The sequence below is a fragment of the Mauremys reevesii genome, linkage group 1, assembly GCF_016161935.1.
Source record: "Mauremys reevesii isolate NIE-2019 linkage group 1, ASM1616193v1, whole genome shotgun sequence".
In the NCBI taxonomy this organism is placed as follows: Eukaryota; Metazoa; Chordata; order Testudines; family Geoemydidae; genus Mauremys; species Mauremys reevesii.
This window is the reverse complement of record NC_052623.1, coordinates 60,364,038-60,391,758: the sequence shown is the minus strand read 5'-3', so window position 1 is coordinate 60,391,758 and position 27,721 is coordinate 60,364,038. Positions and strand designations below refer to the sequence as shown.

Here is a 27,721-nt window from a genome sequence, read left to right as displayed (position 1 = left end):
CAGTCCTCTGCTGCTATAAAGCAGTGGCTGAGTTGTGAGTGCAAGGGGAGAATACTGCCACTCTCTAGGTTTTGCTGAAGTCTAAACAAGCACTAAGTCAGGGGTCAGCAACGTTTCAGAAGTGGTGTGCCGAGTCTTCATTTATTCACTCTAATTTAAAGGTTTTGTGTACCAGTACTGTATTTTAATGTTTTTAGAAGGTCTCTTTCTGTCTATAATATATAGCTAAACTAGTGTATGTAAAGTAAATAAGGTTTTTAAAATGTGTAAGATGCTTAATTTAAAACTAAATTAAAATACAGAGCCCCCCAGACCAGTGGCCAGGACCCAGGCACTGTGAGTGCCACTAAAAATGAAGGGGTACCTACTCCTGAATTAAGTGATTGTAGCCCCACCTGTTTATAGGGCAGTCACTAGGAAATAGAGCTTTAATTAGTAAGGGTGCTAGGCTACAATCTGCTTGTTACAGGGACATTGAGCAACCCACTACTGAAATACCTCCTTCTGCTGTTTCCTGTACATACCTGAAGCAAGGTGAATGTACCTTAATGTATGATATGACAGCAGTAGGACTTCAGGGGAGCAAAATCTGAATTCATAGCATAAGCTATCATGCAGTTGCCTATCTTATGAAAGCCTGCATTACAACATGTTAGTTATAAAAGGTGAACTATGATTCTACTTAAGTCTATTAGTTGTAGCAAACTCATTTGTAACACATTAATACAGTTCTGCTAGTATTGTAATTCAAAGCTTCGTTTCTTTTCAGTTGAGTAGTGATAAATGCCTAAAGCCATGATCAAGTGGGTTTAAATTTCTGGGAAAGCTCTTCCAAAGCTTCTATTAGCTTCTCTTCCTCCTCTGGTGAAGAATATGTTCTGGCCAAGAGCAAGTGGGTAGAAACAGGTTGCCGGTCTGCAGGGGGGAGGAGAAAAAAAAAGTAAATCTTTCCCCTCTCCCAGCACAAAGTACATCTCTCAGACCAAAACCACCATGCATTTTACCTGTGCTCAAAATGATTGAGGCCAAAAGTTTAATCTAGCCTTGTGGATTTCTGCAACATTTAAATACTGTACTTTTAGTAAATTAAGTAATTTTTTAAACAGAATGTACTTACACCAATTTCATTTTGAATTAGGTACCCAAAAGGACTGTCCTTGTGAGGCTGATTTTATAGATAAGATTAGACTTTTTGTAGCCAGACATTAGAAAAAGGAAGGCCCTGTCCACATAGGAATTAGCCCTGATTCTAGTCACTAGTGTAGCTGTACCAGTGCAGTGATTTGCATAGGTGGAGTTTTGCCCAGTTTCAAGCAGCAAAACAAACTGTGGCTTTCCTTGTTTTCAGGATGGGGGTTTGCACGGTTGCAGCTTTTCCACAGTATGGAATTGGGCTAATTTTATCCTTAAAATACAGAGCTTAGTGTTAGCTCTATGGAATTAGCTTGTTAAGCGCTCAGCCTTTTCTCAAGAGAATAAACTGGCTTACATTTTGACTGAGAACCAAACTTGCACAATAAGACATTCCTTGCCTGGTTGCATGAACCTGAGCTTCCTGGTTCAGTTGACCACACAGCTACACCAGTAGAGCACCAGACCACAAGGAACAGTACTAAATTTTTGTTCCTGATTAACTAATTACATACCACTCCCAGAGAAGCTCTAAGTCTTTGCCTTAACACAATGACTTAGTAATGACTCGCTTTTTAAAAAGCGACTTCAAATCACTACTGTGCATTGGAGTATTTCTCCTTCAGCAGTATTGCTAGAATATGTTTAGTGAAGTCCAACTTCTGAAGTGGCCAGTTAAACTAGCTTTCTACAGCTCAACTTCACCATAGCTATAGCAGCCATGCTGTAAGCAGGAAGCTGTGGACAGCTACAGGTTTGTCATCCATCCTTGCAGAAGAGTTCAGTTTCAAACACTGTTCTGAGCTCTAGTGGAAGATTTTCATGAAAGCACAGGGGCCTGCCTCAGAGGAGAATTTCCAGAAAGGTGAAAATTGTCAGTTTCTTGTGAAGTTAGCATAACAAATCAGTGTACATACAGCATTACATCTGTTCAACCTAGGCTGTGCACAGAAATCCAAACAATAAGAGGCACACTCACTCTTCCTTATGGTGAAGCAATCAATACTACTAGGGGGCAAGAAAAATGTTTGAGAATTAGCCTACATGGATACCTGGGAACTGGTAGTACTCTACCAGGCCAAAGCTATGGAGGAAACAGCTTCCTGCCTGCCTGCGCACTGTCCTGTGAAGTCTCATTAGCAGAGGGGAAGGAATTATTTGAGCTTAGGACAGCCTACTCCCAGCTCCCTTCCCTTCCTCAGCAAAAAAGCTGACTGGGGTTTGCTCTATCAAAACTGAACAGAATAAGGAAGGTGAAAGAAGCAGGAGGAGAATGAAAGCAGAACAGCTGCATATTAATCCAGTTTGGGGGTATTTTATTGTGGGTTGGTAAATAGCTCTCAGGCAACTAAGACAGCAAGTGATTCAGAGTCAAGAGGGGAAGCGGGGGCGCTGTGCCTGACCCTAAGGGGTGATGGTACCGAGAGTGTTTTTAAAAAAAAAAAAGTGATTTTCCCAGAGTTGAGCCACTGAGTCCCAGGGTTCCCCAAATGACAAAATGGAGATCACTGTTACTGGGGGCCAACCCAAGAATCTTTGCTCCCCTCTGCAAAGCTGTGGCCTTGCCCAGTGCAAAGCTCACAGGAACACACAGCTCTGGTCAACCTTGAGGATTCCAGTCCCCCTGCCTGTTTGCTAAGGCTGTAGGGCAAGCTAGGCCAGGCTGAGGTGATGACGACAAGGTAGCAGGAAGCGTGGCTGGAGCAGACAATAGAAATAAGAGGGAGGAAGTGGCACTACCCCTGCTCTACAATGAGGCAGAACACTTGTGTGTGTTCCATTTTGTGCATGCACCACAGACAAATGATTCCATCTGAAAAGAAATTCCAGTCAGGTTTATGGGCAGTTGATTCAAGCCTGTAGTTTACTGCTCTTGGGGGGTGAGGGACAGTAAAAATCTCCAACTTTTTAATTAAAAGCTTGACTTAGGGAGGGTCTGGTACCTGTGGAGAGGAGGGGTCCAAACTTTCCAGATGCCCCGGACTGAGCGTACAGGTTGAAAGCAGGCCTTCGTCACACCCGGGGGAGAAGGGGGCTTTCTATGAAAAGGGGCCCCACCTCTGGCCTGTCTCCCACATCATAGATCTCCACTGCCCTGAGAGCAGAGGTGTCACAAAACCACTCCCGCTTGAGCCCTTACTGTGAGTGGCAGAATGGGAACATTCAAAGCCCTTTCCCACCCTCCTCTGCATTAATTCCCACCCCCCACCCCCGTTCACCAACCCAGCTGCACTTAGATTTCATCTCAGAGTCTGCATTGTTCACACTAACAATCCTGACTGTAAGTCCACCACAGAGCTGCAGAAAGAATGCGTGTGCACTGGCACCTGGGCACTGTTAATGTGAACAGGAGAAAAAGGGGAGACAAGTGCCCTCAAAATGAATGCAACTCCTCTGTACAGAAGGCAAGAGTCCATCGGACATCTCTGCGGGCTCACTTTGCTTTGCCACGTCTCTGCCTAGTCATGTGCAGAGCCAGCTTCAACCCAGATGTTTTATCCAATTATTGCCAGCTGGTCGAAAGGGCAGGACCAGCAAAATACTGTCAGTTTGACTAGTTCTGTTAGTTATGCAATACTGTGCTTGGCCTTTGGAGTCACACATTACAAACAATTGCAGGAACTATTTTAACCCTCCACCACTCTGGCCCTTTGGCAAAGCCAATAATTGTACAATCAGTGCAGTAATAGCACTCCTCCTTCAGGTTCAGTGTATGAAACTGCCACCTTACCTTGGAAGAACAGGCCGCTTGTTTGCTTAGCTGCTGCAGGTGAGACTGCCAGCCATACTACTGTATCGGCTCCCTGAGCCTCTGTGCGTAGTTTGTTCTTCATCTTTTCATAGAACTCTGGCATCGCTGATCTCACCGCTACAGTGAAGAATAGTGAAAGGGTGTTGAGTCAATCAAGGCTTTTTGCTAAAAAGAGTTTTTTAAAGGTTAAAATGGTAATAGTAGTGTGAAAAGCAGTGACCTTTTAAGATCAGGGAAAGGAGACACTATTGTCCCATGGATGGCAGAGTTACTATTGTGGTGGGATGTTAGGTTGCCAAAAGATGAACCGGACATTTCTCACTGTTTGGACTAAAGTGTACAGAGACAGTCAAAAGGCTGAGAGAATAAGAATCAAAACGAGAGGTGTTCCCCAGTTCTGTTATTTGACCCTGTTCGAAGTTGACTGGATGCAGAACATGAGAAAACAAATGGTGGAAACATCTGGGGATTTAGTTCTCATTTTCATTGATTTTATGACTAGGACTACTAGAAATAATGAGACCGACTTTAACCAGTGTAGTCTTCTGAATTATTTTATAAACACGTGGCAAAAAAGCAGACATGGAAAATAATATTCCCTAAGCTATACGCACTGCATTTAAACTGCTTAAGTGTGAAGTAACACATTGGGCAAGGAAAGATGAAGCCTATATTTTCAATCAGCAGAAAATTGCAGGAGGGTGTGGAGAGTCACATGATCAGTGGGGTTGGGGGAGCTCCCTATGTGGCAGGCCAGCCCCTAGATTTGTAAAGGGATATTTTGAAGCCTATTAAGAAACTGCTTTCTACAGAATGTAAAAGTAAAGGAAGGTGACTAGACAGTGTCCTTTGACTTAGGGTGGAAATCCTTCACCATGTATCTATTCCCTTAACAAGGCAGAAAAAGCTGAAGTCCATTGGAGGGTTGAACTACAGGGGTGGTGTGGGTGAGTAATACAAGATACTGAAGTGCACAGTTGGAACTGGTAGTTTCCAAGCTCAAAGCAGAAAGGGAGAGTGACATCACTGGGGGCCCAGATTCTGAAGCAAGAGTGTCGGGTGGGGGGGAAATTGCTAGAGTGCAGATCTGCATCCCCCAGCTCCATCTGATCTCAGACTCCCTGTAAAACAGAACTGCAGAGGGTTCTAAAACAGCCACTGTCCAGAAATTTAAACTGAACAGATCGGTGGACCTATTATACAAATTTACAGTAATGTCATATTACAATTCAATTTTAGAGTAAGACTGGAAGGGGTAAGTGCCCTCAGCAGACTGTACCTGGTGTATCTGCCCAGCCAGGATGCATGGCAGAGAAATGGATGTTTTTGTGCACTTTAGCCCATTGTTCTGTCAAGACTACTTGCTGTCTCTAGGATACAACAAAAAATGCCATACTGGAAAAGAGCAATGATCCATTTAGTCCGTTACCCTGTCTCCCAGTAGCCAATCCCAAATGCTTCCAATACACCCATAACCCACTGCAATTACCAGGTGGCAGACAATATAGAAAATACCTGTACCACTCATACTGGGAAAAGCAGCAACCCATTAGATAATGTTAGGCCTGGTCTACACTGGGGCAGGGGGAGAGGAATCTAAGATACGCAACTTCAGCTACGAGAATAGGGTAGTTGAAGTCGATGCATCTTAGATCAACTTAGATTTACTTCATGTCCTCACGGCGTGGGATCGACGGCCACCGCTCCCCTGTCGACTCCACTTCTGCCTCTCACCTTGGAGGAGTTCCAGAGTCGACGGAGAGCGCGTTCGATCTTTCGCCTCTAGATGAGATACATCGATCCCCAATAGATCGATCACTACCCGCCAGGTCGTACCTTTTCTCAGACCAAATTCTGCTGGTGAAAGAGACAAGCCTTCAAGCTACATAGAGCTCTTCAAAATAATGTTGTCAGACACCACTGTAGAGTGGTAAAGGCAACCTACGTACGCAGCAATAGGTATTAACCCTGGTTTGTTTGTCATTAAAGCTTTTTGCTAATGTAAGTTCAGGAAGGTTTCATTCACCAATTCCATTTTCTGCAGACTAAATATAGGGGTAGAAATGGAATGAGAAAAGAAAACACTAATCCAGGCAAATTTTCCACTCAACCCCTTCTATAAAATTTTTGGGGTTGGGTGAAACTGAACACTCATATTGCTCTCACAAAGTGCAAGGATCACCCCCTCCTCAAGCTTCTCCTTAATCTTTACTGTAATATGCAACATTTCAGTTTCAGCAGGAAATGAACAGTATTGAGGAGAAACATTGCATGCTGCACTATATCTAGTTTAGATGCAATGAAAAGATCAATCCCATGTCAAAAGCCATCCGATTTGCAGCCTGTTTTAAAGGAAGCTGTATCACACAGTCAGTCTGATCCAAGTTATAGGATTTACTTTCAAATCCACATACTGTACCTTGTTTTGGGCATAGACCATAGTACCATCAAATGTTACGTTTTCGGACTGCAAATCAGATACATCTAATTTCTGAACCAACATCCCTCCTGAAGAGACAATTATCTGTAATAAATTAAGTGAATGTAAAAAGCCAATCCCCCACATTCATTAAGATTGTCTTAAGGCCCACTAATGAAGTCACACTGCATGCAAGATTTTTCTGTTCTACTCTTTACACTGTGCCTGTAGAAGGGGACCATCACACCTGTACCAGAAAGCGTACCTTGAGAGCTGACAAAGTAAAAGTAAAAAATGGAGCAGATCCTCATTCAAATGCTCTTTGCCCCACTAGGGACCTGCTCATGCTTTTATCCCAATCACTAATAAAGGGACAGAACAGGGATAGGCTTTTTAATTCACTGATCCAGGACCATCAATTTTTCTTATTTAGATACAGGCACATTAAAAGGCCTGATGTGCATTTCTAATCCCGGCAGGTAACAAGACAGCAAACCTTAAAATATAGGTGGCAGCTCATTTATTAGAGCATTTTTCAATTATTTTGTATAAATATTGAATGCTTCATAATACAATGTCCCCTTTTGCACCAAAGTCTAGAAGACAACTTTAACCCTACACTCCTGGTATAGGTGTTTTACTGTGCTGCAGGAGATAGCTATTTCCCTACACCATGTTATCTCTGAATAAGGTATTTTGATCTACTTCACCGGCCACTGTAGCTCCTGAACCATTTAGAAAGCTGTTGCAAAACAGCAGGACAGAACTCAAATTTTGAATGGACGACTACTATTGATAAGAGTCTAAGAGTGTGCTAGGCACATGACAGAGGGGTAACTAGTACCAGAGCTGGAAACATGTACACAATCAAAGAGGAAAGAAGCATTACCACAAAACACAAAGAGTGTAGTAATGACAACAGTTTAAAAAAGGAGCATTATAAACTCACAACTCTGGGATCATCTTCTTTTTCCATCAAAGGCAGCAGAGCAGTTGTGAGAATGTATGTACCTAAAAGAAAGGAAAAAACAAACATTTCATCAAAAACAAGTTCCTCCAAATTACTGACTAATATGTAAAAACCCTCCATTTCTTGGCCATTTGGTATAAAGAATAAAGAGTCTTAATGCTTCTCTGAATTGACAAATTATGAATAAAATGTATTCCATGTTCATCATTACAGAGACATATTCAGGGTACAAAGATTTTTAAAAAAGTCTTTTATATACAATATTAGACTGATAGCAACATTCTAGTCATAATTCTAAAGACAATACGGTTTACTAGGGGAAAAACATGACAGAGACAACTCTCAACTGTGGCAGACAGACATTTCTACTTTCTCCCTCTAAAATAACTTAAATACCCAAATTCCAATTACTGCAATTGAGTATTATGCAGAAAACGGCCTGCTCATTTACAATGAGGGGGAGTGTCTCTCTCTGACTGTTCAGGTTGCCTGACATTTCCCATTATAAAATCCTGCTTTCAGTTGCTGATAAGTTTGCCAAATTTTAACTGTTTGGCATTTACAATCTTAAGTGCCTGCCTCAGGCAGGGGTGTTTTTCTTTGTCCCCCCCTGCCCCCGAAGACAGTTCAGTTGTTTCCAAGAAAAAAAAAAGTAGGGGAAAAACATGTTTTGCCAAGTTTAAATTCTGGAGCTTTTTATTTGAGAGGCACTAGTGCCCTAATGCTTCAAAGCAGGAACTTCAAATTTGGCAGTGAGTGGCCTGTGAGTTGAAGATTTGCCTTTTGCCATCTCTGTGAAAATCTACCCAAATTTGGAGAAGTTACATGCTTTCATTTGGCGGGCAAGAGAGAAAGGGTTAGGAATCACAGCTCGCAAATGCTCAGACAACACTTGCGAGACAACACCTAAAATCTCCAATATTCCATCTTCAGTGGGCAGCATGCTCCAGCCTGTATCTGAGCAGGTTTTTCCCTGCAGCTCTGGGCTGCTGGAGGCCATGTCAGAAACAGGGACCTAAACTGAGAGTAGGGAGCCTATCTCTCAACGCTCTACACGGTTGATGCCCAGGCAGTAAAGAGGAAGCTGATTCTGCCTGATTCCAATGCAGAGAGAGGATATGCAATGGACTGGGGGTGGAGGAAAGGCAAGAGAATTAAATTAGGACCAGGAACCTAGGCCAGAGGAAACCAGGACTGGGAGTTTTGGCAAAGGAGGGAGAAGATAGACTAGCTGGGCAAGAGGAATGGATGAAAATCATGGCGACTGGGACCAGGAGCAGCCCAAGCCATTTTGCTGGCCAGGGCAGTAACGTTTTTGGCATCCCCTGCCAAGCAGGTAAGCCAAAAAAGTGGCTGGCCAATCAAAGTGGAGCAAAGACAAAGAGTGGAGCAAAAATATGAATAGAGAGAACACCCCAGCATCACACCATTTCAGTGGCCTCTGGAAGTTGGTACCCAGGGCGACCACCCTGCTCGTCTGGCCCTAGAATCACCCCTGACTGGGACTGTAGAGATGAGGACACTGGGACGAGGAGCAAAAGGCAGGGAAGAGTGGGACAGGGACCAGTTGGAGGGAACCAGGCAGAAGAGTCTGTGCTCAGTGGAGCACACTCCCCTCCAGAGCCTGGAATGGAACCCAAGATTCCCGTCTGCTGTTAGCAAACATTGTGAAACTCATTGGCAAAGTGTTTCATCCCACTTTGGAGCTGGTCCACATAGAGGACAAACTACTGCTACCAATTATTCCATAAGCGTTTGTGAGGTGGATCTACAGCTTCTAACTGGATGAACCAGGTGGGTGTCAGTGTGATGCAACATAGAGTTTGTTTTGTTTTCTGTTTGATTTTTAAAAAGATGAAAGTTACACACAAAAAACTACATTGAAAGAATATTAGGTTGTAAAGACAAGCATTCAAAACTGTTTATTCCCTAAACTGAAAGTGTTACAATACTGTAACTACTGTTTGCTTAGTCTACACTTAGTCATTTAACCCAAACAAAACCCTGTACCCCACCATGCCCTTCAATGGCAGACCTGGGCTTTGTATCAAGTAAGAGTTACAGCACCCCCAGAACAGCTGTTACAACTAAGGGTATGTCTTCACTACCCATGTGGCTGTGTAGTCACGGCACCAGCACTGGGAGAGAAAAACAACAACAAAAACCCACCCCTACAAGGGGAGTGGCTCCCAGCGCTTGGAGCACAGCTGACAGTGCTGGTGCACAGCGCTGAAACTTGCATCGCCCCGGGGTGTTTGGTTTTTTTCACACCCCCGAGCAAAAAAAGTTTCAGCGCTGTAAAGTGCCCGTGTAGACAAGGCCTAACCCTGGTTCTTCAGTTCTATGAAAATAAACAATTTTCACATGAATATACTATTTATATAGACAAACATGTTTCTTTGCAAATCAGAATGATCTCAACACTTGTGGATGAAGGTTGCAATACAGCACATTGATCAACATGTTACAGAATTTTAAAGTATTACATTCCGCTTGAGCAATCTGCTCAGTACCCTTGTCCATCCATAACAGATCTAACTTTTCCTATACTCATTTGGACCCTCGTGAATAATTAGAGCACACAAAATAAAATCAAACTAAGTGAATGTACATTGAGTTAGCGCAGTCTGTCTTGAGCAAAAAGTACAAGCAGAAGCTGTGGTCAGTAAGGAAGAATGTCACAAACGAGAATTTATGTCTCTGCTGGGGCTGGAAGACTGAAAAAAACAACAGCAAAGCAAGATCTCTTGATTGTCATTGGTTGTTCCCAATGAGGTAAGCAGAGCTCTAATACAACCCACTATCCTGGTTTAAACTTGCATTTTGATAGGGACTCTGCAAATTCAAAGGAAGATCAAATTTGGATAAACTGACTTCATTCCCAAAATCCTGAGGTGCAGCACACCTGCTAACACTTAATTTAGTTGTAAAAATGCAAATTAATCCTGGAGACAAGTTCTGAAGAGGTACAAAGATGAAGAGGAATGTTGTTCACCATTCAAGGCCTTCAGTCCAGCAAGTGTTCTTTTAGCCTTGTGAGAGAAATGAATCCTGAAGGCTAGAGAGACTGATTGCGACAAAGGGTGGGCTCATCACACAAGTTTTAATAATAAACCCACTCGAACCCTAATTTATCTTTCTCCAGTTTAAGAGGAGAATTTCATATGAGAATTAAGCAAACAAAGCACAAAAAAAGGTAGAGATCATAGTCTGCAAAAACAGAAAATGAGTTGTTGTTCCCTTGTGCATTTGCTTTGAGGTAAGGTGTGAAAAAGTTTTTGCTCCAGGTGTCATTAGACAGACGCTGCTACATAAAACACACTGATGGGAATGGTCAGGCCTCAAAAGACTCTGATCTTCAGCCATTGCTATGTAATTCTCTGGGGACTGGTGTCCCAAGCCTAATTATCTGGATACCAATTACTCTGCACTTTAACAGAAGTGTGGTGGATAATATTCACTCCAGCTGGCACAGACTGCTTTGTTAAGAGCAATAGCTCACCTCCAAATAATTAAAACAAGGAATAAAGATTTGGTGCATCTTCTAGTTGAAGTCTCCACTATTTTAAACCCACACACTTTTAATAAAAAATTCTTATACAGCTTGACTGTTATGTACAAACACAAAAGGCCAAGCTAGTCTACAAAATTCAGCTAAAAATCAAATAGGGTTTTGTTACACGATCGCATGCTATAGGGCAAATATTTTACAATTGTGGACAGGCTACAGCCTATATTGACAGCAATATAGATGTAAAATTTCCATCGAGTGATTGGGGGTGGGGGGAGAGAAGAGTGAATAAATGGGAATAAAAGTTATACTGTCTTGCAAAATAGTATTACGAATCACATAACAGTAGTTAAAAGAAATGAGGGGAAAATATCCCCCCCTTAAATATTTTGTACATTACTTTCTCCACAGAGAAATAACTGCTAGAATTTTATAGTTTGATGGAACAGAATTTAGAAAGATTGATCAAGATTTCCACCATTAAGGAAAAGCAAGGTGAAATTTCTGAAACTTAACTTTGAGTTGATTGTGCACTTTCCTAATTAATAAATATTAACTCCCCATCTATTATGTTTTCTTTAAAAAAAAAAAGCCACTACCCAAATATACAAATAACCCACAACAGACTTCTGCATACAGGCACAGGGAAATAGACAAAACTAAAGTGAACTTGGTGAATACATAATGTATAAACAATACCAAGAACTATAGGAATTAATAATATTCATTAAGAGAAATGAGTAAAAATACTGAACAAACCAAAAATGATTAAGAAAAAGCACAAAACAGGTTTTTAAGTGAAATGTAGATGGTGAACAGAAAGTGCAATGTGAAATTACTACCACTGAATACTGCATATCTAATGCCCCATCTTAGAGGAGGTCCTATATAAAGTAGAAGAGATCCACCAGGTGGTTATCCACATTATATCCCTCGCTCTTTTCATTCATTCAGAAGGATGGCAGTGATTCAGTGACAAAAGAGGATTCTTTTAAAAAGAGCTAGAGCTTTTAATGCTGTGGCAGTATTTTGGAATGTGTATCCACATCTAACTCAAGAAACTATAGTTTCAAGGAAGGCACCAAGGAGAAATGAATTGTATTAGAAACAGGTTACATACTTCTGTCCAAAAGGGAGATGTATTTATTTTTTAATCTTAGTGCCACAAGAGAGGCCAGAGTCTATTAAGATCTCTTCAGGCTCTTATTAGGTAGCAAGTGACAGCGCGTGAAGACTGTTAGCAAATGCTAGGCCAGTCATCTTGAGACAGGGTGAGAAAAATCCTACATCAGACTGGACTCTGATGAAGTGGAAACTGTCTAGAGAAAATTAAGCCAGCCACAGCACTGTCCCACAAAATGAGGTTTGTCACAGCAGTAGCTGGTCATGCCTTCTGGAGTTAAAGTGGAGTTGTCAACACATTGACACATTTCTTTTTAAAAAGAAACATAGGGGTCTGGGTATTTCTTTGGGGAAAATCCACTCGTTTTATTTCTGTAAACTGAGCTCACACAATAATCAATGGTGCATAATGTACTCCTATTGCATCCTTTTCAACAAGTAGACAAATGAGCACAGCTCATGTTTGGAAACCATTTAGCAACGGCTCACATGAGAAGCTAGATAATATAGGTTGAAGTTCAGTGAGTTACACACTGCCATTCCAGAGTAGTTGGTATGTCAGTAAAAACACAATATATTTTACCTTTTTAAAAACATACACACATTTATTTTAAACACAAAAAATATGACCACACATTCCCTAGTGGTATGTTCCATAATTGCCCCAATTACTCTGAGATCCTCTCATCATTTTATGTAATTTGACATCATGCTCTAATTAGCATCTCTCCTATTTTGGTAATTCCACACAGTTAAACACACAGCAGTAAAACTCTATGTCATAATGCTCAGTGTTTTGTGATCATATTGAGAGACCCTCATAAGGCTAGTGTTTAAAATTAGAATTTCTTATGGAAACAAGAAATGTCAATAGCCTAGATTTTGCTGGTTTAAAAATCTCAATTTTAATTTTTAAATCAAATTATTTTTCAATTCACCTGTTGTGAAGCTGAAGGCACTCTGATGAAAACAATAGTATTGCTGAAATGCGATTTGTAAATTCTTGCAGAAATTCAGTCACTGCAGATCGCACTAATTCTACAGCAATACATCAGTGGGAAAGCTACTCCCAAGCAGTGTTTTAGAAGACTATGTTGTATTAGGACACTAATTCTTTCTACACAATGCTACAAAAATATATCCTGAGCTAGACTGTGGATCTAAACAAAATGTGCATCAGCCCAAGTGCCAGTGTCCTGAAAGTAGATTTCAAGAATGCCTTCAAGTCAACATTTTAATGCGCTACTGATTAAAACAACCAGTTTTTACATACTTCAAGTGTTTAAGATCGCCAGGATAGAATATGGAACACTGTACATGAGAATATTCTTTCCTACCTGCTGTACTGCATTTGTATAGAATGACCCAAAAATCTTGGGTTTCAAAATTGATTTATAAAGTAAATTAGGGCTTCTGCAAGAGGAAAAAAGTGCAAAGTTGCTGCTTGTTTATAACATTAAATTAATTGATGATGCAATCGTTGCAGACCAAAATGTCCTGGGAGCATGCTGGAATAGTTTTCTCTTGATGTTCTACTTGGCAACTAGAGTTAAGTTGTTGGTGAAGTTTTTAATCCTCTAACATTCAGACAATGGCAGGTAGCCAACACCACACTCAATGGAGTTTTCCCCATCTGACTAGGAAGCCTTTGCAGTATATTGGCAACAGTGTTATTTCAACTGTGGAAAAAAAGTGGGAACAAAAATAATCTCGTTTGCTTATACAGGTTTCAATGGGTCATTCATCTGGTAAATTCATTGTTAAAAAATTAATGGGCTTGCTTTTGCCACAGCCAAGTATTTTTAAATGAAGTATACTGAAGGTTTTCCCTGAACGGTTTATCTTTTTGAGGCCTCTTGTTTATACAGTCCCCTATGAGGAGAGAGCCACAAGCCAGCTCTCTCAAGCAGGAAATCAGAATTCCAGATTTTAATACACTATTCTTTGAGGGCCCAGCACAAGAAAGCAGAGTGAAAAGACAATGTGGAACGTGTGCGAAAGATAAGACACCAGTTGACACTTCCTTTATACCACAAAGCTGTGCTCAGTAAAGGCTCTCTTTGCCCTGATACGTAGGGAGGTGATACAGGCAGTGGATTTGCAGGTATCTGGATTATTGACAACAACACTCTAATATTAGACTTCATCTTTTACAAAAGCAGGGAAGTATTTCCATTTTACCGATGTGAACAATTAAATTAAGAAGAATAGCTTGAACAATTAAATTAAGAAAAAAAAAAGATAGTGAAGCAAGAGGGTTTAGGTTCAGTTGGAGTGAGGAATGGAGACGTACTGTATTCTGTGATCATCTCCTCTCAGCTCCCTTGGCCAGCAAGTGCCAATAAAAATGAATAAATACACTATTTTCTCATACTGGAGTGAAGAGATGACACATGTAAAAATAAAGTAAGAACTTCCCTTGTTCCAGTACTTTACAGGCCTTGTTTCAACTGTGAAAGATTATCTTTAATGCACCAACGAGCAAACAGTACTGAGTCCTCTATCCATCCGCCTCCACTAACAGCTTTTATACACATGGATTGAACACTGTCAGCTGGGATAATCATCTTGCAGTGGCTGGCTTAAAAAAGGCAAATGCTGACTAGGAAGCCTATATGTCATATCTGAAGAAATCACTGCTTATCAGTGCAGCAGCTCCTTAACAAAATGGCCACACCAACCTCTAGGATAAAATTTAAGCTCAACCACATCTGAGACAAAGGACAAAAGCAACAAGAGTTCTCCATGTACATATGCTGCTACACAAGAAACCATTATGAAGTGCCCCCTACCATCTGCACAATCTCAGGAAATCAATATGACTTGTTAATTGCTGCAGTCAGTTTAACACTCATATGTAAGTACTGTTTTCTATACTACAGTATTAACTCCACATAGCTGCACAGCAGTCACTACAGATTGATCCTTCTTCTATTCTTGTACTTCAGTTGAGTTCCAGTAAATAGAGCACTAACTCTTTGTGGTCTAGCTGGTAACAAGGGGCAAGGTATTAAGAGCAACAACAGCTCTACAACTACAATGAACCACACAGTATTTCTACTGTGGTAGTGCCCACAGTCCCACTATACTAGTGGAACATATAGGAAGACATGGTCCCTGCTCACAAGCTTAAAAACAACAATTTTAGCTTAGAAACTTTTTTTAAAAAAGCCATCAAGACACAAAACCCAATTATGCTCATGTGTGCACTCTGCCCACTGACATGCCCTATTTCCCTTTGCCCTGCCAGCTTTCGCTCATGTAGAAAAGTATGGCCAATTCTCGAAACTAGTATTCACATGATCAGTCCTTACTTAGGAATAATCACACTGAAATGTGAATTCAGGCCCCTTGGTCATAAGGTCTTTGCAGCAAGGATCACATGTTTGTTCTGTAAACTGCCATGAACGTTTACAGAAATAAAGAGCTACGGGACTACCCTATTTTCCTCAACAGAAAAGGTTTAACATTAACAAAACAAATCTGGAAAAGTCTGGCAAACCAAACAACCACAAGCTGGATTATGTAATACACAGGCAGGATACTACACTGCAAAGACAGACTTCAAAATTCCCAGTATCCAGCCTAAAACAGTTTGCTTTTCTCTCTCTTTTTTTTTTTTTTTTTAATTAAACACTAGAAAGTTCTTGGATTACCATTGCACACAAACTTTAGATAAATACAATTTGGGGACTTCTCTATTCTCCTCAGGATCACTTTCAGTGACTCAGAGCTCTTTACTAAGGAACAGTAATTCTTTTGCTTCACACACCTGCTGTGCCTTAACATTTTCTAACAACGTACAGCACATGAAGTGAATTAGAATTAAAGTCTTAATTCTTAAAAACAACTTGGTGAGATGAAAAAAATCTGAGGAACGGAGAGAAAAAAGGAATATGGTGCAGAACCTTTTCTTTCTACAGTAGCCAATATTTTTATATTATGCACACCACTTAGAGTCCCTGTTTTCAATTAGAATTAAAAAAATGTTTAGTATCCTTTATACAATACGTCCCAGGACTCTAAAAAAAATAAGAAAAGGAGAAATGTCTCTAACCTGGATTTAAAGACTTCACAATGTTTTAGACCCCAAGGCAGACAATGCCACAACTGATGTACATGTTATCTAGATATCAGATATGGCACGCTGACTTGGCTCTAAAATGTTTAAATCCTGTCATGTCTCGAAGTCTTGCACAATTACACAGGTATTAACCGTAGACTGCTTCATTAGACCTGACCTAAGAGGGACAGATGAGATAAGGCAGAAGCAGGTCACTAAGGGAAGATAGATGAGATACTTGCAAGTAAGGCAAGATTTTAAACCAGGGTTTAGGCAACCTATGGCACATGTGCTGAAGTCAGCATGCAAGCTGATTTTCATTGGCACTCACTGCCCAGCTCCTGGCCACTGGCCTGGGGAGCTCTGCATTTTAATTTAATTTTAAATGAAGCTTCTTAAACATTTTAAAAACCTTATTTACTTTACATACAATAATAGTTTAATTATATATTACAGACTTATAGAAAGAGACCTAAAAACGTTAAAATGTATTACCGGCACGCGAAGCCTTAAATTAGAGTGAATAAATGAAGACTCGGCACAGCACTTCTGAAAGGCTGCCGACCCCTGTTTTAAACACTATTAATTCCTAAAAGAATGGATGCATGGTTCCAATTTCCACAAAATACAGGCAATTCAGAGTCACAGCCTCTTAGACATATGTACAGTTGTATTCTGCACTGTAAATGTTAACTAGAATCTATGCCGTACGGTGGACTTGCAGTTTACCCTACTTGTGTGAGATACAAATCTCTACTAGCTGATCCACTAATGTGTTTTATGGCAATGAGTTTGCAGTTTAATGAAAAGTAACTTCACATTCAAACAGCTGTGTTTGTTTCAGTGTGCTTGTACCTGGAGCCACAGCATCTTAGTGAACTACTGAACTGTTTGAAAAAGCGCAAGGGGTTTAAACTAGTTTAATTGAAAGAATTTCTTCAGAAAGGTCAGAGGTGCTTTTATTCTTTATTATAGAGTAGATCCAGGGCAAATCTGAAGCAGAAATAAAACCTGCTTTGAGTTTTGAACAAACAGTATGGAAAGTGTAGCTGAAGAAAAATACATTCCCTCCATCAGCTCCTATATTTTTGAAAAATGTTAACCAAATGAATGTAATCAGACTTACAAAACCAAAAATCTCATTGACATGCAAGTCAAGTATGAGACATTGCTGCCCAAATGTTGATTTTCAAAAACATAAGCAGGAGCCAGAGAAACAGAGCAGCAACAGTGCTAAGAGTAAGGCCCAGCCAGGGCTCGCTACCTCCAACCCCTCAGATCCAGAACTGAGCAGGTGACCCTATCTGGGTGGCCCAAAACTCTCCCAACTCCATTCCCTACTGACAGAGGTTTGGAGGGTGGGACACAGAACTCCTGGCAGAGTCAACCACCAGGGATGCTTATTATTCATTATTTGTATGACTGTAGCACCTAGGGGCCCTAATCAGGGACGAGGATCTTGTAATGCTAGGCGCTGTACGAACAGAATTAAAAAATATGGTCCCTCCCAGCTGCCACTAAAGCACTTACTATCCAATGCTTCCTTTTGCAGGAGTTATTTTTGCAGCCCCCTGAACATCAGTGATGACTACTTTCTTCATTTAAAATCTGGACATTTCCCTCTGACTGCCTGCTTGCCAGACCTCTTCTGCCCCTCACCCTCAGTGCCCCCTCTTCCCTTCCCCCCCCACTCTTTGTCCATTCTCCTACATTCCCCCCACCAGTTCACCATAATGTATTAAACACCACATGAAACTCATGGCCTTTGCCAAGCATTACCCAGTCCCTCTGCCTGTGTGTTGCATCCCTTCTCTTCAACCTTTACCTATTTTTGTGTGTGGGGATTTTTTGTACTGCTCTGTATCACTGAGGCCCTGATGTCAACTGGAGCTTTTTGGTGCTGCCACAATACCAATGTGTAATCTTTATTAAAAGACACACACTTGACTCTTGTAAGAACCATCTGAACCCCAAGACAGCTGTTAGAGTGTCTTGCAGATCCTGCAAAAAAGGCACTACACCAAGTATCATTAGCAGAGCCAATTGGAAAATTTTCCACTGAAATTTCAAAATGGTTTAACTAGCTTTAATTCTTATATGCTATTCTCAGAGCAATGAACAAACAAACAATGGGGTCAATATGAGAATATCTTGCATATGGGAGAAACCTGAGAAGTACAAACCTTCTGTACAAGTTACATAAATTTTGCAATATGAGTCTAATCCTCCTACTCTCTCAGCGCAAGAAGAAAGCATATCCTGCAAAACTACATGAGACTATACCTTTCTATAAACAAAAAAAAAAAAGATGCACAGGAGTACTCTAGACTCTTATCTAAAGATTGCTGTACTCACCCAAGGTATTTGTAGCAAAGTTCTTTTCAAGTCCATCCTCTGTTAGTTCTCTTTTGTTTACCATGCAGCCTGCATTGTTGATCTGCAAGACACAGCTCAGTATTAAAAAAGCCATACACACACATGTTTCAATGCACCAGGGTGTGCAAATTGCAACTCCAGCTATCATAATCCGCCACTTACAGTGAAGCTGCTGTGTGAAAACCATCTTCACAAGGAAGCGTAATGCATTTCATTGAAATCTAGCGGATAAAATTAACTTAACAAACAAGATTATAAGTGCCATCAGACATCATGGTGCCTTACTACAGTTTGTGTGCAAAAAGGCCAAAAACTATGAAGTAATGTGTGATTCGCAGAGCATAACTATTAAACTACCATACATTCTTTTTTTATTGTATCAGTTTTGTCTTAAAGATCCAAATGACTCCACATCATCACAGCTATGCATTTATGTATTCTAAGTTTGATTTTTTGTACCAGTGAAAAGTCATTAACATTTTACCATGTTTTGGTTAAGAACTAACAAGTGGTGTGCAGGTAATGTGTGTTTTCTCAGTGTGACTCCCCATACTGGCTCATTTCACCTTCTGGCTCCAGTTCAAGCTTCTCATCCTCCCCACCAAGGCCCTAGAGAAAACTGCCCCTACCTACTTCTCAGCTCACTTCCTGCTACTCCCCCAACCTGCCCTTTCCAAACACTCCATTTGTGATTCTCACACTCTATTGGCACCAGCAATTGTTCCAGGTGCTTGAACAGTAAGACACAGCCCCTGTCCCAAGGGCTGTATTCCAGAAGACACTAGCAATGAAGGTTATAGAATCATAGGACTGGAAGGGACCTCAAGAGGTCATCTAGTCCAGGCCCCTGCACTCAAGGCAGGATTAAGTATTATCTAGACCATCCCTGACAGGTGTTTGTCTAACCGGATCTTAAAAATCTCCAATAATGTAGATTCCACAACCTCCAGTGCTTAACCACCCTGATAGGAATTTTTTCCTAATGTCCAACCTAAACCACCCTTGCTGCAATTTAAGCCTATTGCTTCTTGTCCTATCCTCAGAGGTTAAGAGCAACAATTTTTCTCCCTCCTCCTTTTAACAATCTTTTATGTACTTAAACTCTTATGTCCTCTCTGTCTCTTTTCCAGAACAAACAATCCTAATTTTTTTTTCAATCTTCCTTCATAGGTCATGTTTTCTAGACCTTTATATCATTTTTGTTGCTCTTCTCTGGGCTTTCTCCAACTTGTCCACATCTTTTGTGATATGTGGTGCCCAGAACTGGACACAATACTCCAGTTGAGGCCTAATCAGTGCCGAGTAGAGCGAAGGTTCTTCTTGTGTCTTGCTTAAAACATTCCTGCTAATACATCCCAGAATGATGTTCACTTCTTTTGCAACAGCGTTATAACATTGACTCATATTTAGCTTGTGATCCACTATAACCCACAGATCCCTTTCCGCAGTACTACTTCTTAGGCAGTCAATCTCATTTTGTATGTGTGCAACTGATTTTTCCTTCTTAAGTGGAGTACTTTGCATTTGTCCTTATGGAATTTCATCCTATTTACTTCAGACCATTTCTCCCATTTGTCCAGATCATTTTGAATTATAAACCTATCCTCCAAAGCACTTGTGACCCCTCTCAGCTTGGTATTGTCCATAAACTTCATAAGTGTACTCGCTATGCCATTATCTAAATCATTGATTAAGATAGTGAACGGAACTGGACCCAGAAGTGATCCCTGCGGAACCCCACTCGTAACGCTCTTCCAGCATGACTGTGAACCACTGATAATTACTCTCTGGGAACAGTTTTCCAACCAGTTATGCACTCACCTTATAGTAGCTCCATCTAGGTGGTGTTTCCCTAGTGTGTTTATGAGAAGGTCATGTGAGATCGTATCAAAAAGCTTTAGTAAAAAGCAAGATATAAACATGAACAGAAATAGATAGGAAGGACAAGGATGACAAGATATCACAGTCACTCAGCAGACATGTGTACATCTTGATGTGTCTGTGTGTCTTATTATTTAATCTTTTTGCTTTCTTCTATGCCACCCCTTATTGCTTACATCCTCCTCTTTGGGCCAAACTCAGAAGTAAGGATAAGGAGGAGCAAGAGAAAGAGCTAACAAGAGGGCATGAAAAGGTTTCAAGTCAGTGGCACTACCTACTTGCCTCTATATTCTGCACTAACTTAAGTCCTGATCCTGCAACTGCATCCATTTGGATAGACCTATGCACGCACACAAAGTTCTACTGAAGTCAAAAGGGCTCTGTGCCGGGATTCATTTACATGGACATTGGTGCAAAACTAGGGCTTTAGACATCACCTCTGCCTTTGGTCTCCTCTGGGCCAACCAATCATCAGACACGAGAATGGGAGTAGAATAATAAGGGAATTCGCCAGGCTGTTTCCGTGGAGTGAAAGAGGAAACAAGAGAAAATGAGAGCAAAGAGACATACAGAAGCAAAGCTGTGCAGGGCCTTGAAGGCTGCAACCTTGTTAGATTTCTCTTGTTTTCTGTATCAAAGCTATGTATATGAAAAGGAGCTGGACAAGATCAGAAGTGGACTAGGTGAATTATTTTTGCAGCAGGATTATACACAAATTAAGCCTGCAGAATTAGAGAGGTTAGACTATTAAATGAAGAGGTACAGATGAGAGACTCCAAAAGAGGTACAATTTAAACTTGCAAACTTACCAAGACATTTAACTTATGTTCAGTCTTGAATTTTTCAGCAAACTCCCAAATTCCCTTGGGATTAGACATATCCAGAATGTGCAAAAAGATATTCTAAAACAAAAAAGGAATTACATTACAACCAATATGGGAAGTCAGTTTCCTCTAACATGCATACATGAAACTCCATTATGCTATGTGAAACACAAATTTACAAACATAGTATTGGCAAGGAATTTGCATACTAACTCATCTAAGTAAATTTAAAACACATGACTTTCGATATGCTAAGGAGAAAATATTTCAGAAGTTAGAGTGTTGTGGTATATAGAGACTTTACTTGCATCAAAAGTTTTCCCTTCATGTGCCCCCATGTTTCTCCCCAAATATAACATGAAACTGCCTTGTATGGGTGCATTGTTCGTCCATAAGAGGAGAATTTGTAGTCTCCAAAATTAGAAATGTAATCATTAGGTATCTTTACAGAAGAGCATTACTCACCTGTAATTATGCTTCTCTGAAAATATCATTTGACTGAATTACTAGTCACCCACTGTCTTCTCAGAGTTGGGAAAAATAGTAACAGTTTCAAAAATTACATATTTTCTCATGGCCTTTACAGTAGAGTACCCTATCTTAAATAAATGCTCTTTGGCTATTTATTTGGGAGTAATCTGCTTTTCTTCTAATCAGCAACTGGAATGTAACATTGTAAAGGGGGCACAACATGGGGCTGACCTGCTTGTGTCTCAAAAGTCCAAAAGTCTTTGAGGACTAGGAAAGTTCCAGTTTATCTCACACCAGAGGAGCGGAGACCAAAGAGCAGGAACCCAAGCAGTACAAAATTGTTGGAAACAGAAAGTCAGATGTTTGATTCTAATCTAAATTAAGGACTCTTAGTGGATTTTAAACACACTGGTCAAGAGCCACATCACTTTCTAACACAAATGGAGCTCTCAGCAAAAGACAGGAAGATGCTGCTGGCACCACGGAAGAGGTGCCACTGCTGAACAATTGGTGGTGCAACATTAAAAGCAGTCACAAGGGTGAGTCGAACAATGATACAAACAGGTGTGAAGAACTGTCAGGGAAAGGCAGGGGTGGAACACCATAGGTACAGGAGATGGAAAAAAATCTGCAAATGCATGAGAAGAGACACATGACCAGTGTGTTTCAAATCCACTAAGAGTCCTTAATTTAGATTAGAATCAAACATCTGACTTTCTGTTTCTAACAATTTCGTACTGCTTGGGTTCCTGCTCTTTGGTCTCAGCTCCTCTGGTGTGAGATAAACTGGAACTTTCCTAGTCCTCAAAGACATCTCTTCTCCATCTTGTACAGGAGATGGAAAAAATCTGCAAATGCATGAAATTCAAAACCAGTAAAAGGAAATGCTTTTTCACATACAATGGGATTGAACTGGTTGCCATGGAAAGGCACTGAGGCCAAGAACCCAGCAAGATTTGGCAAGGACTGAACATTTAGATGGATAGCCAGAATTAATGGCAAACATGTTAGGATCAACTTTGTGGGGGGTTGGGAAGGTAACAGTCTGAATGTTTACAGTAGCAATGTGCATGTGCTTTATACACATTAACTGTAAAAAGCCTCAGCCATATAGTAAACTGTAGGGAGTTACATATTAAAAATAGAGAAAGTACAAGAATATCACTGGCCTGAATAATATCCTGTGTACCAGCCTTGCCCCCCACCCACACATTCTGCAATGCAGAAGAACAATCAAAACCATCAGCTGCTGAAATTAAACTTCATCAAATGCAGCCATTAGAAAGAATGATAAATATTTTGCCGATTTATGAAGGTGCCTACTTATAAAATCTTCTAAGTCTTACTGCTGGTAAAGTGCTTAACAAAAACCTCTTAATACTAAACTCACCTGATTACCAGTTTCTGTTGTTATTTCTCTTTTAGCTTCTTCAGCTCTCTCTTTATTCCTGCAAACCAGATGAAGTGTGCCACCTGGTGGAATTCCATAAGAATCACAATTAACAATTAGGTGTGAAGTGGAGGGGTGTGGAGAAAGGTAAAACTAAGAAAATGGTATTTGATGTTTTTAAATACAAGTTTTCATACATCCCCAGAGCAATATCTCTGGAATCATACAAGCTTAAAAAGGGATGGGGTGGGATACGACTGTATCAAATTGTGAATTGTTTGCAGTGTTGTTGTAGCCATGTTGGTCCCAGTATATTAGAGAGACGAGATGGGTGACATAAGATCTTTTATTGGACCAAATTCTGTGGGTGAGAGAAGTTTTCGAGTTACACAGAGCTCTTGTAGCTTGACTCTTTCACCAACAGAAGTTGGTCCAGTAAGAGATTACCTCACCCATCTTGTCTCTCAATTGTGAAGTCCATTTTGTACCTGTGTTGAATACTGGCACTGTGACCACATCAATTTGGACTTGCCTCGGGCAGCCTGTTATGCTGCACTCTAGATAGCTGGTATAAGAATAGCAGTTGAAATTTTTGCATGCAATCAAGTAAGGCAGTTAGTGTGCAGATACTGCTGACTACTGTACCAAACACTACTCCCCTCCTTTTGTTGGTCTTATCTATCTGTTGTCTCCTCACACCTAAGACTATAAATTCTTAGAGGCAGGGACTGTCTTACTTTACCCTGTCTGTACGGTGCCTAGGACAACGCTGTCTTGATCAATGATGGAGACCTTTAGATATAACCCCATAATATTTCGTGGCTCCCCTCCACTTGTTACTTTTGTTTCATGACCAGTTCTCATGGTAAGAGCTGCCGAAGAACCATACAAGGTGCTCAAACCCCTATATGCCCCTCTGAAGAGGGTCATTTTTCAGATGAAACATCCTACCCCTGAAGATGGGAGCTAGAATGTCTTGAAAAGCAAAATTCTATATTCAGAAGGATGAACACTTTTCCAGTTAAACTTCTATCACACGTTGTGAAGGTCCCAAAAAGGTTAACATTGGTTTAGCTCAGTGGTTCTCAACCTTTCCAGACTACTGTACCTCTTTCAGAGTCTGAAGCCTGAGCCCTCATTGTCCAGGGCTGAAGCATGTATCTTAGCTTTGCAGATCACCCTGTGGCATGGGGTCCCAGGCAATTGCCATGCTTGCCTCCCCATAATTCCAGCCATGCACTTGTGAACCCCCACACCTGTCCAGTGACTCCTCTGTGGTTCATAATCCCCAGGTTGAGAAACCCTAATCTAGATGAGTTGACTACCCCCTAGAAGACTGCTGCGTACGCCTGGGGGTATATGTTCCCCTGATTGAGAACCACTGTTTATCTCACCTCTCTTTGCTATCTCCGTTGCAGTTGCTTTGCCAATACCACTGTTTGCTCCAGTAATCATGAAGGATCTTCCGGTTACATTTACCTCCAAATCTGCCGGAACAAAGTGTTTGGACGCAGAGTCATAGCCACCCCTGAATAAATCAATTAAGTGACTTGTAAATGACAGTATATATTGTATCCATAAAAATACAAAGTCTTCAGTGGAAGAAAGAAAAAGGGGATCCACTACAAGGACTCAATTTAACTACTTGTTATATTTATCAGAAAGCTAAAGAAAATAAATAAGTCCCCATCTATTGCTCTAGGAGTCTTTGATGCAACATTAAAAGCGCTGATCAGCAAGAATATGTGAATAAGAATATACACAGACAGGAAATTTGTTTTACAATGTGCGTGTGTTTTCTCTCACACACACACACACACACACACACTTACTTAAGGTCAGAAAGGACCACTAGATCATCCAGTCTGACCGCCTGTATCTCACAGGCCCCCCAACACCACCTAGCACCCACACTCTAAACCCAACCACTCAAGTGAGACTGAAGTAAATGAGACCCATGGGAGATTAGACTACTATGTGACACAGGCAGAGAACAGGAGGGACAGAGATGCACTAGCACTCAAGGTCCCTGCAATGGCAGGGAAATGATCAAATGAGATATATCCAGATAACCCTGGCAATTCACCGGTTTCCACACTGTGCAGAGGAGGGTGAAAACCCCTTCAGGTCACTGCTAATCTGACCTGGGGGAAAATTCCTTCCTGACCCCACACAAGGAGCATTCAATGAAATTACAAGGTAGGAAATTCAAAACCAGTAAAAGGAAATGCTTTTTCACATACAATGTGATTGAACTGGTTGCCATGGAAAGGCACTGAGGCCAAGAACCCAGCAAGATTTGGCAAGGACTGAACATTTAGATGGATAGCCAGAATTAATGGCAAACAACATGTTAGATGGGATATTAAACTTCACATTTAAAGGGTTAAGACATCTCTTATTAGAGAGATCAGGCAGAGACCTACGTCAGGGGCAGGTTATCCCATATCGGCTTACTGCAAGGTTCTTACACCTTCCTCTGAAGCAGCTGATACTAGTCACTTTTAGAGACAGGATCCTGCAGCAGATATCCCTCAGTCTGAGCCAGAGTGGCAGTCCCTATGCAAGATCTGCTCCGCAGCCTGCCAATAAATTCATTATATCTGGGTGCAGTAAAGGACTAAGGGAAGGAGGTGATAAAGTGCCATTGGAAAGTGCTTTGCGATAACATCCCAAGCTCTAGGCATTTTGCTGCCCCAAGCACGGCAGGCAGGCTGCCTTCAGCAGCTTGCCTGCAGAGGGTCCGCTGGTCCCACAGCTTCGGCAGAACTCCCACAGGCATGCCGAAGCCACGGGACCAGCAGACCCTCCGCAAGCATGCCGCCGAAGGCAGCCTGCCTGCCGCCATTGCGGCGACCAGCAGAGCACCCCCAGTGGCCAAGCACACGCTTGGGGTGCTGGTGCCTGGAGCCACCCCTGGGTATTACAAAGCTGGCTATTTGTCACGTGGTTTGATGTGGGGTGGAGAGGGGTAGCATATTTCCAGGTTGATCTATGAAGAGACCTGTGGAGTTCTGAAGGAGTTTCTGGAGTTCTAGGCGGGAGGGATAGCTCAGTGGCTTGAGCATTGGCCTGCTAAACGTGGGGTTGAGTGCTCAATCCTTGAGGGGGACCATTTAGGGATCTGGGGCAAAAATCTGTCTAGGGTTTAGTCTTGCTTTAAGCAGGGGACTGGACTAGATGACCTCCTGAGGTCCCTTCCAAACCTGATTGTCTATGAAAGTTTTCATAGACAATGTGATGATCCACAATGCTGTCACTTACACCCAGCATGCCAAACCAAAGTCCTTACAGCTGCAGACCTAATCTATGCTCTGAAGCACCCAGGTCACAATGGTTTCGGCAGCTAAACCCCCACACTAAACTCCAGATCTGCACCGCAGTCAGCCAGATACAACCCAAGCTGACCTTGCTCGCTGGTGCCTCTGACAGAGGAGTAACCCAGGTCCCCACCTGCTGCCTGGCTTGCATGAGAGCTGCCAAGGCGCCCCCGTGAAGCAAGCAGCCAATCCCACCCGAAGGGCCGGCTCAGGGCACAGCAAGGGAGAGGAGACTCCATGGGGCAGCTTTTTCCTACCCAGGCTGCAGAGGCAACCGGCTTGTACCCAGCCAAGCGCCAGGGCGCTCAACGGGGCCTCGGCCGCCGCCCCCCACCCGGACTGCGGCGCCCTCAGGCTGGAAAGCCCGCGGGCGGGAGCCGGGGCCAGCCCCAGGAGCCCAGCTGTGCCCGCCGGCAGGCTCGGGGCTAGGCGCGAACTGTGCGCCCGGCCGCTGGCAGCGGGAGCCCCCTGCTCGGGCAGCCCCCGCGGCCGGTACCTGGTGTACTCCCGCAGCCCCTTCAGGAACCACACGGCGCTCCGGTACCAGGACATGGCGCCGCTCCGGCCGTTGTGTAAGCACCCGCCCCGCCCCCGGGGTTAAATAAGCGACGGGCCGGGAGACGCCCCGGCAGGCAGCGCCCGGGCCGGGCCCGCAGCTCCCTGCGCGATCCCGCAGCCTGCGCCGCCGCTGTCGGGGCGCTTGTTGGCGCAGCGGCTGGCGGGCTCTTGTCGCTGAGAGCTGCGCGCCCAGACACACACGTGTCTCCGCATCCCATCCGCCCCTCCGCAAAACTTCCCTGCGGGTCTCTGCTGATAACCGCGGAGTTGCAGGGCTCTGCAGTGGGGCCAGGCTAGGGTGACCAGCTGTCCCGATTTTATAGGGACAGTCCCGATTCTGGGGTCTTTTGCTTATAGAGGCACGTGGCAGACCTTCCCTCTGCCCTGGGAAAGGAGCCCAAGCAGCCCTGTCCTGTGTTGCTGCCCCCCAGCCGTCACACCAAATGTCCCTTCCCCCAAGTCCCCCTGTCCAGTGTCCCTGCCTCCCAGCCCCTCTGCTGAGGCAGTTGGAGGGACACAGGCTCCCCACAGCTGACAACAGGGCTCTCCCCCACATGGCTCCAGCTGGGGGGGAGGGGCAGCTTGGAGCTGCAGCCCGGCCACAGTAAAAGCTGGATTGGCAGCTGTAGGGCGCCACAGGGGACACTCCATGTGCTCTGGGCACAGGGCCCAAGCAGCCCCCTGCCCAGTGTCCCTGCCCCTCAGCCCCCCAGCCCAGGGCAGGTGGAAGATCCATGCCTCGGTTCCTCACAGCTGCCTGCCTGGCTCTTACCATCAGAGCCATGCGTGGATACAAAATTTGTATCTACATCTGCACAGCTATCTGCAGAAATGGTGCACGGATATAAAGCGGACACCCGCTGATTTGCAGGGCTCTAGGCAAGCAGCCCACAGCTGCGATGGGCCCTGACATGGCCGAGCCACCTTTGTGGA

At 42.6% G+C, this 27,721-nt stretch overlaps 1 protein-coding gene across 1 annotated transcript; it reads right to left on the bottom strand.

The window, feature by feature from the left end:
• Nucleotides 1-263: 263 nt before the first annotated feature.
• On the bottom strand, nucleotides 264-26,900 carry DHRS12 (dehydrogenase/reductase 12). The gene is made up of 10 exons (XM_039520405.1): nucleotides 26,727-26,900; nucleotides 24,305-24,438; nucleotides 22,911-22,993; nucleotides 21,035-21,127; nucleotides 18,324-18,405; nucleotides 7,252-7,313; nucleotides 6,303-6,407; nucleotides 5,163-5,253; nucleotides 3,863-4,000; nucleotides 264-915 (listed from the first exon to the last, which is right to left on the bottom strand). Exons 1-10 carry the CDS (start codon nucleotides 26,780-26,782, stop codon nucleotides 800-802), a joined length of 960 nt encoding a protein of 319 aa, XP_039376339.1. The 5' UTR covers nucleotides 26,783-26,900; the 3' UTR covers nucleotides 264-799.
• Between the last annotated feature and the right edge of the window lie 821 nt (nucleotides 26,901-27,721).

What these genes read in the sequence shown, in the direction of transcription:
- DHRS12 (XM_039520405.1), bottom strand. Translation starts at nt 26,782, where the DNA reads ATGTCCTGGTACCGGAGCGCCGTGTGGTTCCTGAAGGGGCTGCGGGAG. An exon ending in AACGGAGATAGCAAAGAGAG is followed by an intron (nt 22,994 to 24,304) that starts GTGAGATAAACA and finishes GAATTCCACCAG; the next exon opens with GTGGCACACTTCATCTGGTT. An exon ending in AACATAAGTTAAATGTCTTG is followed by an intron (nt 18,406 to 21,034) that starts GTAAGTTTGCAA and finishes TGTGTCTTGCAG; the next exon opens with ATCAACAATGCAGGCTGCAT.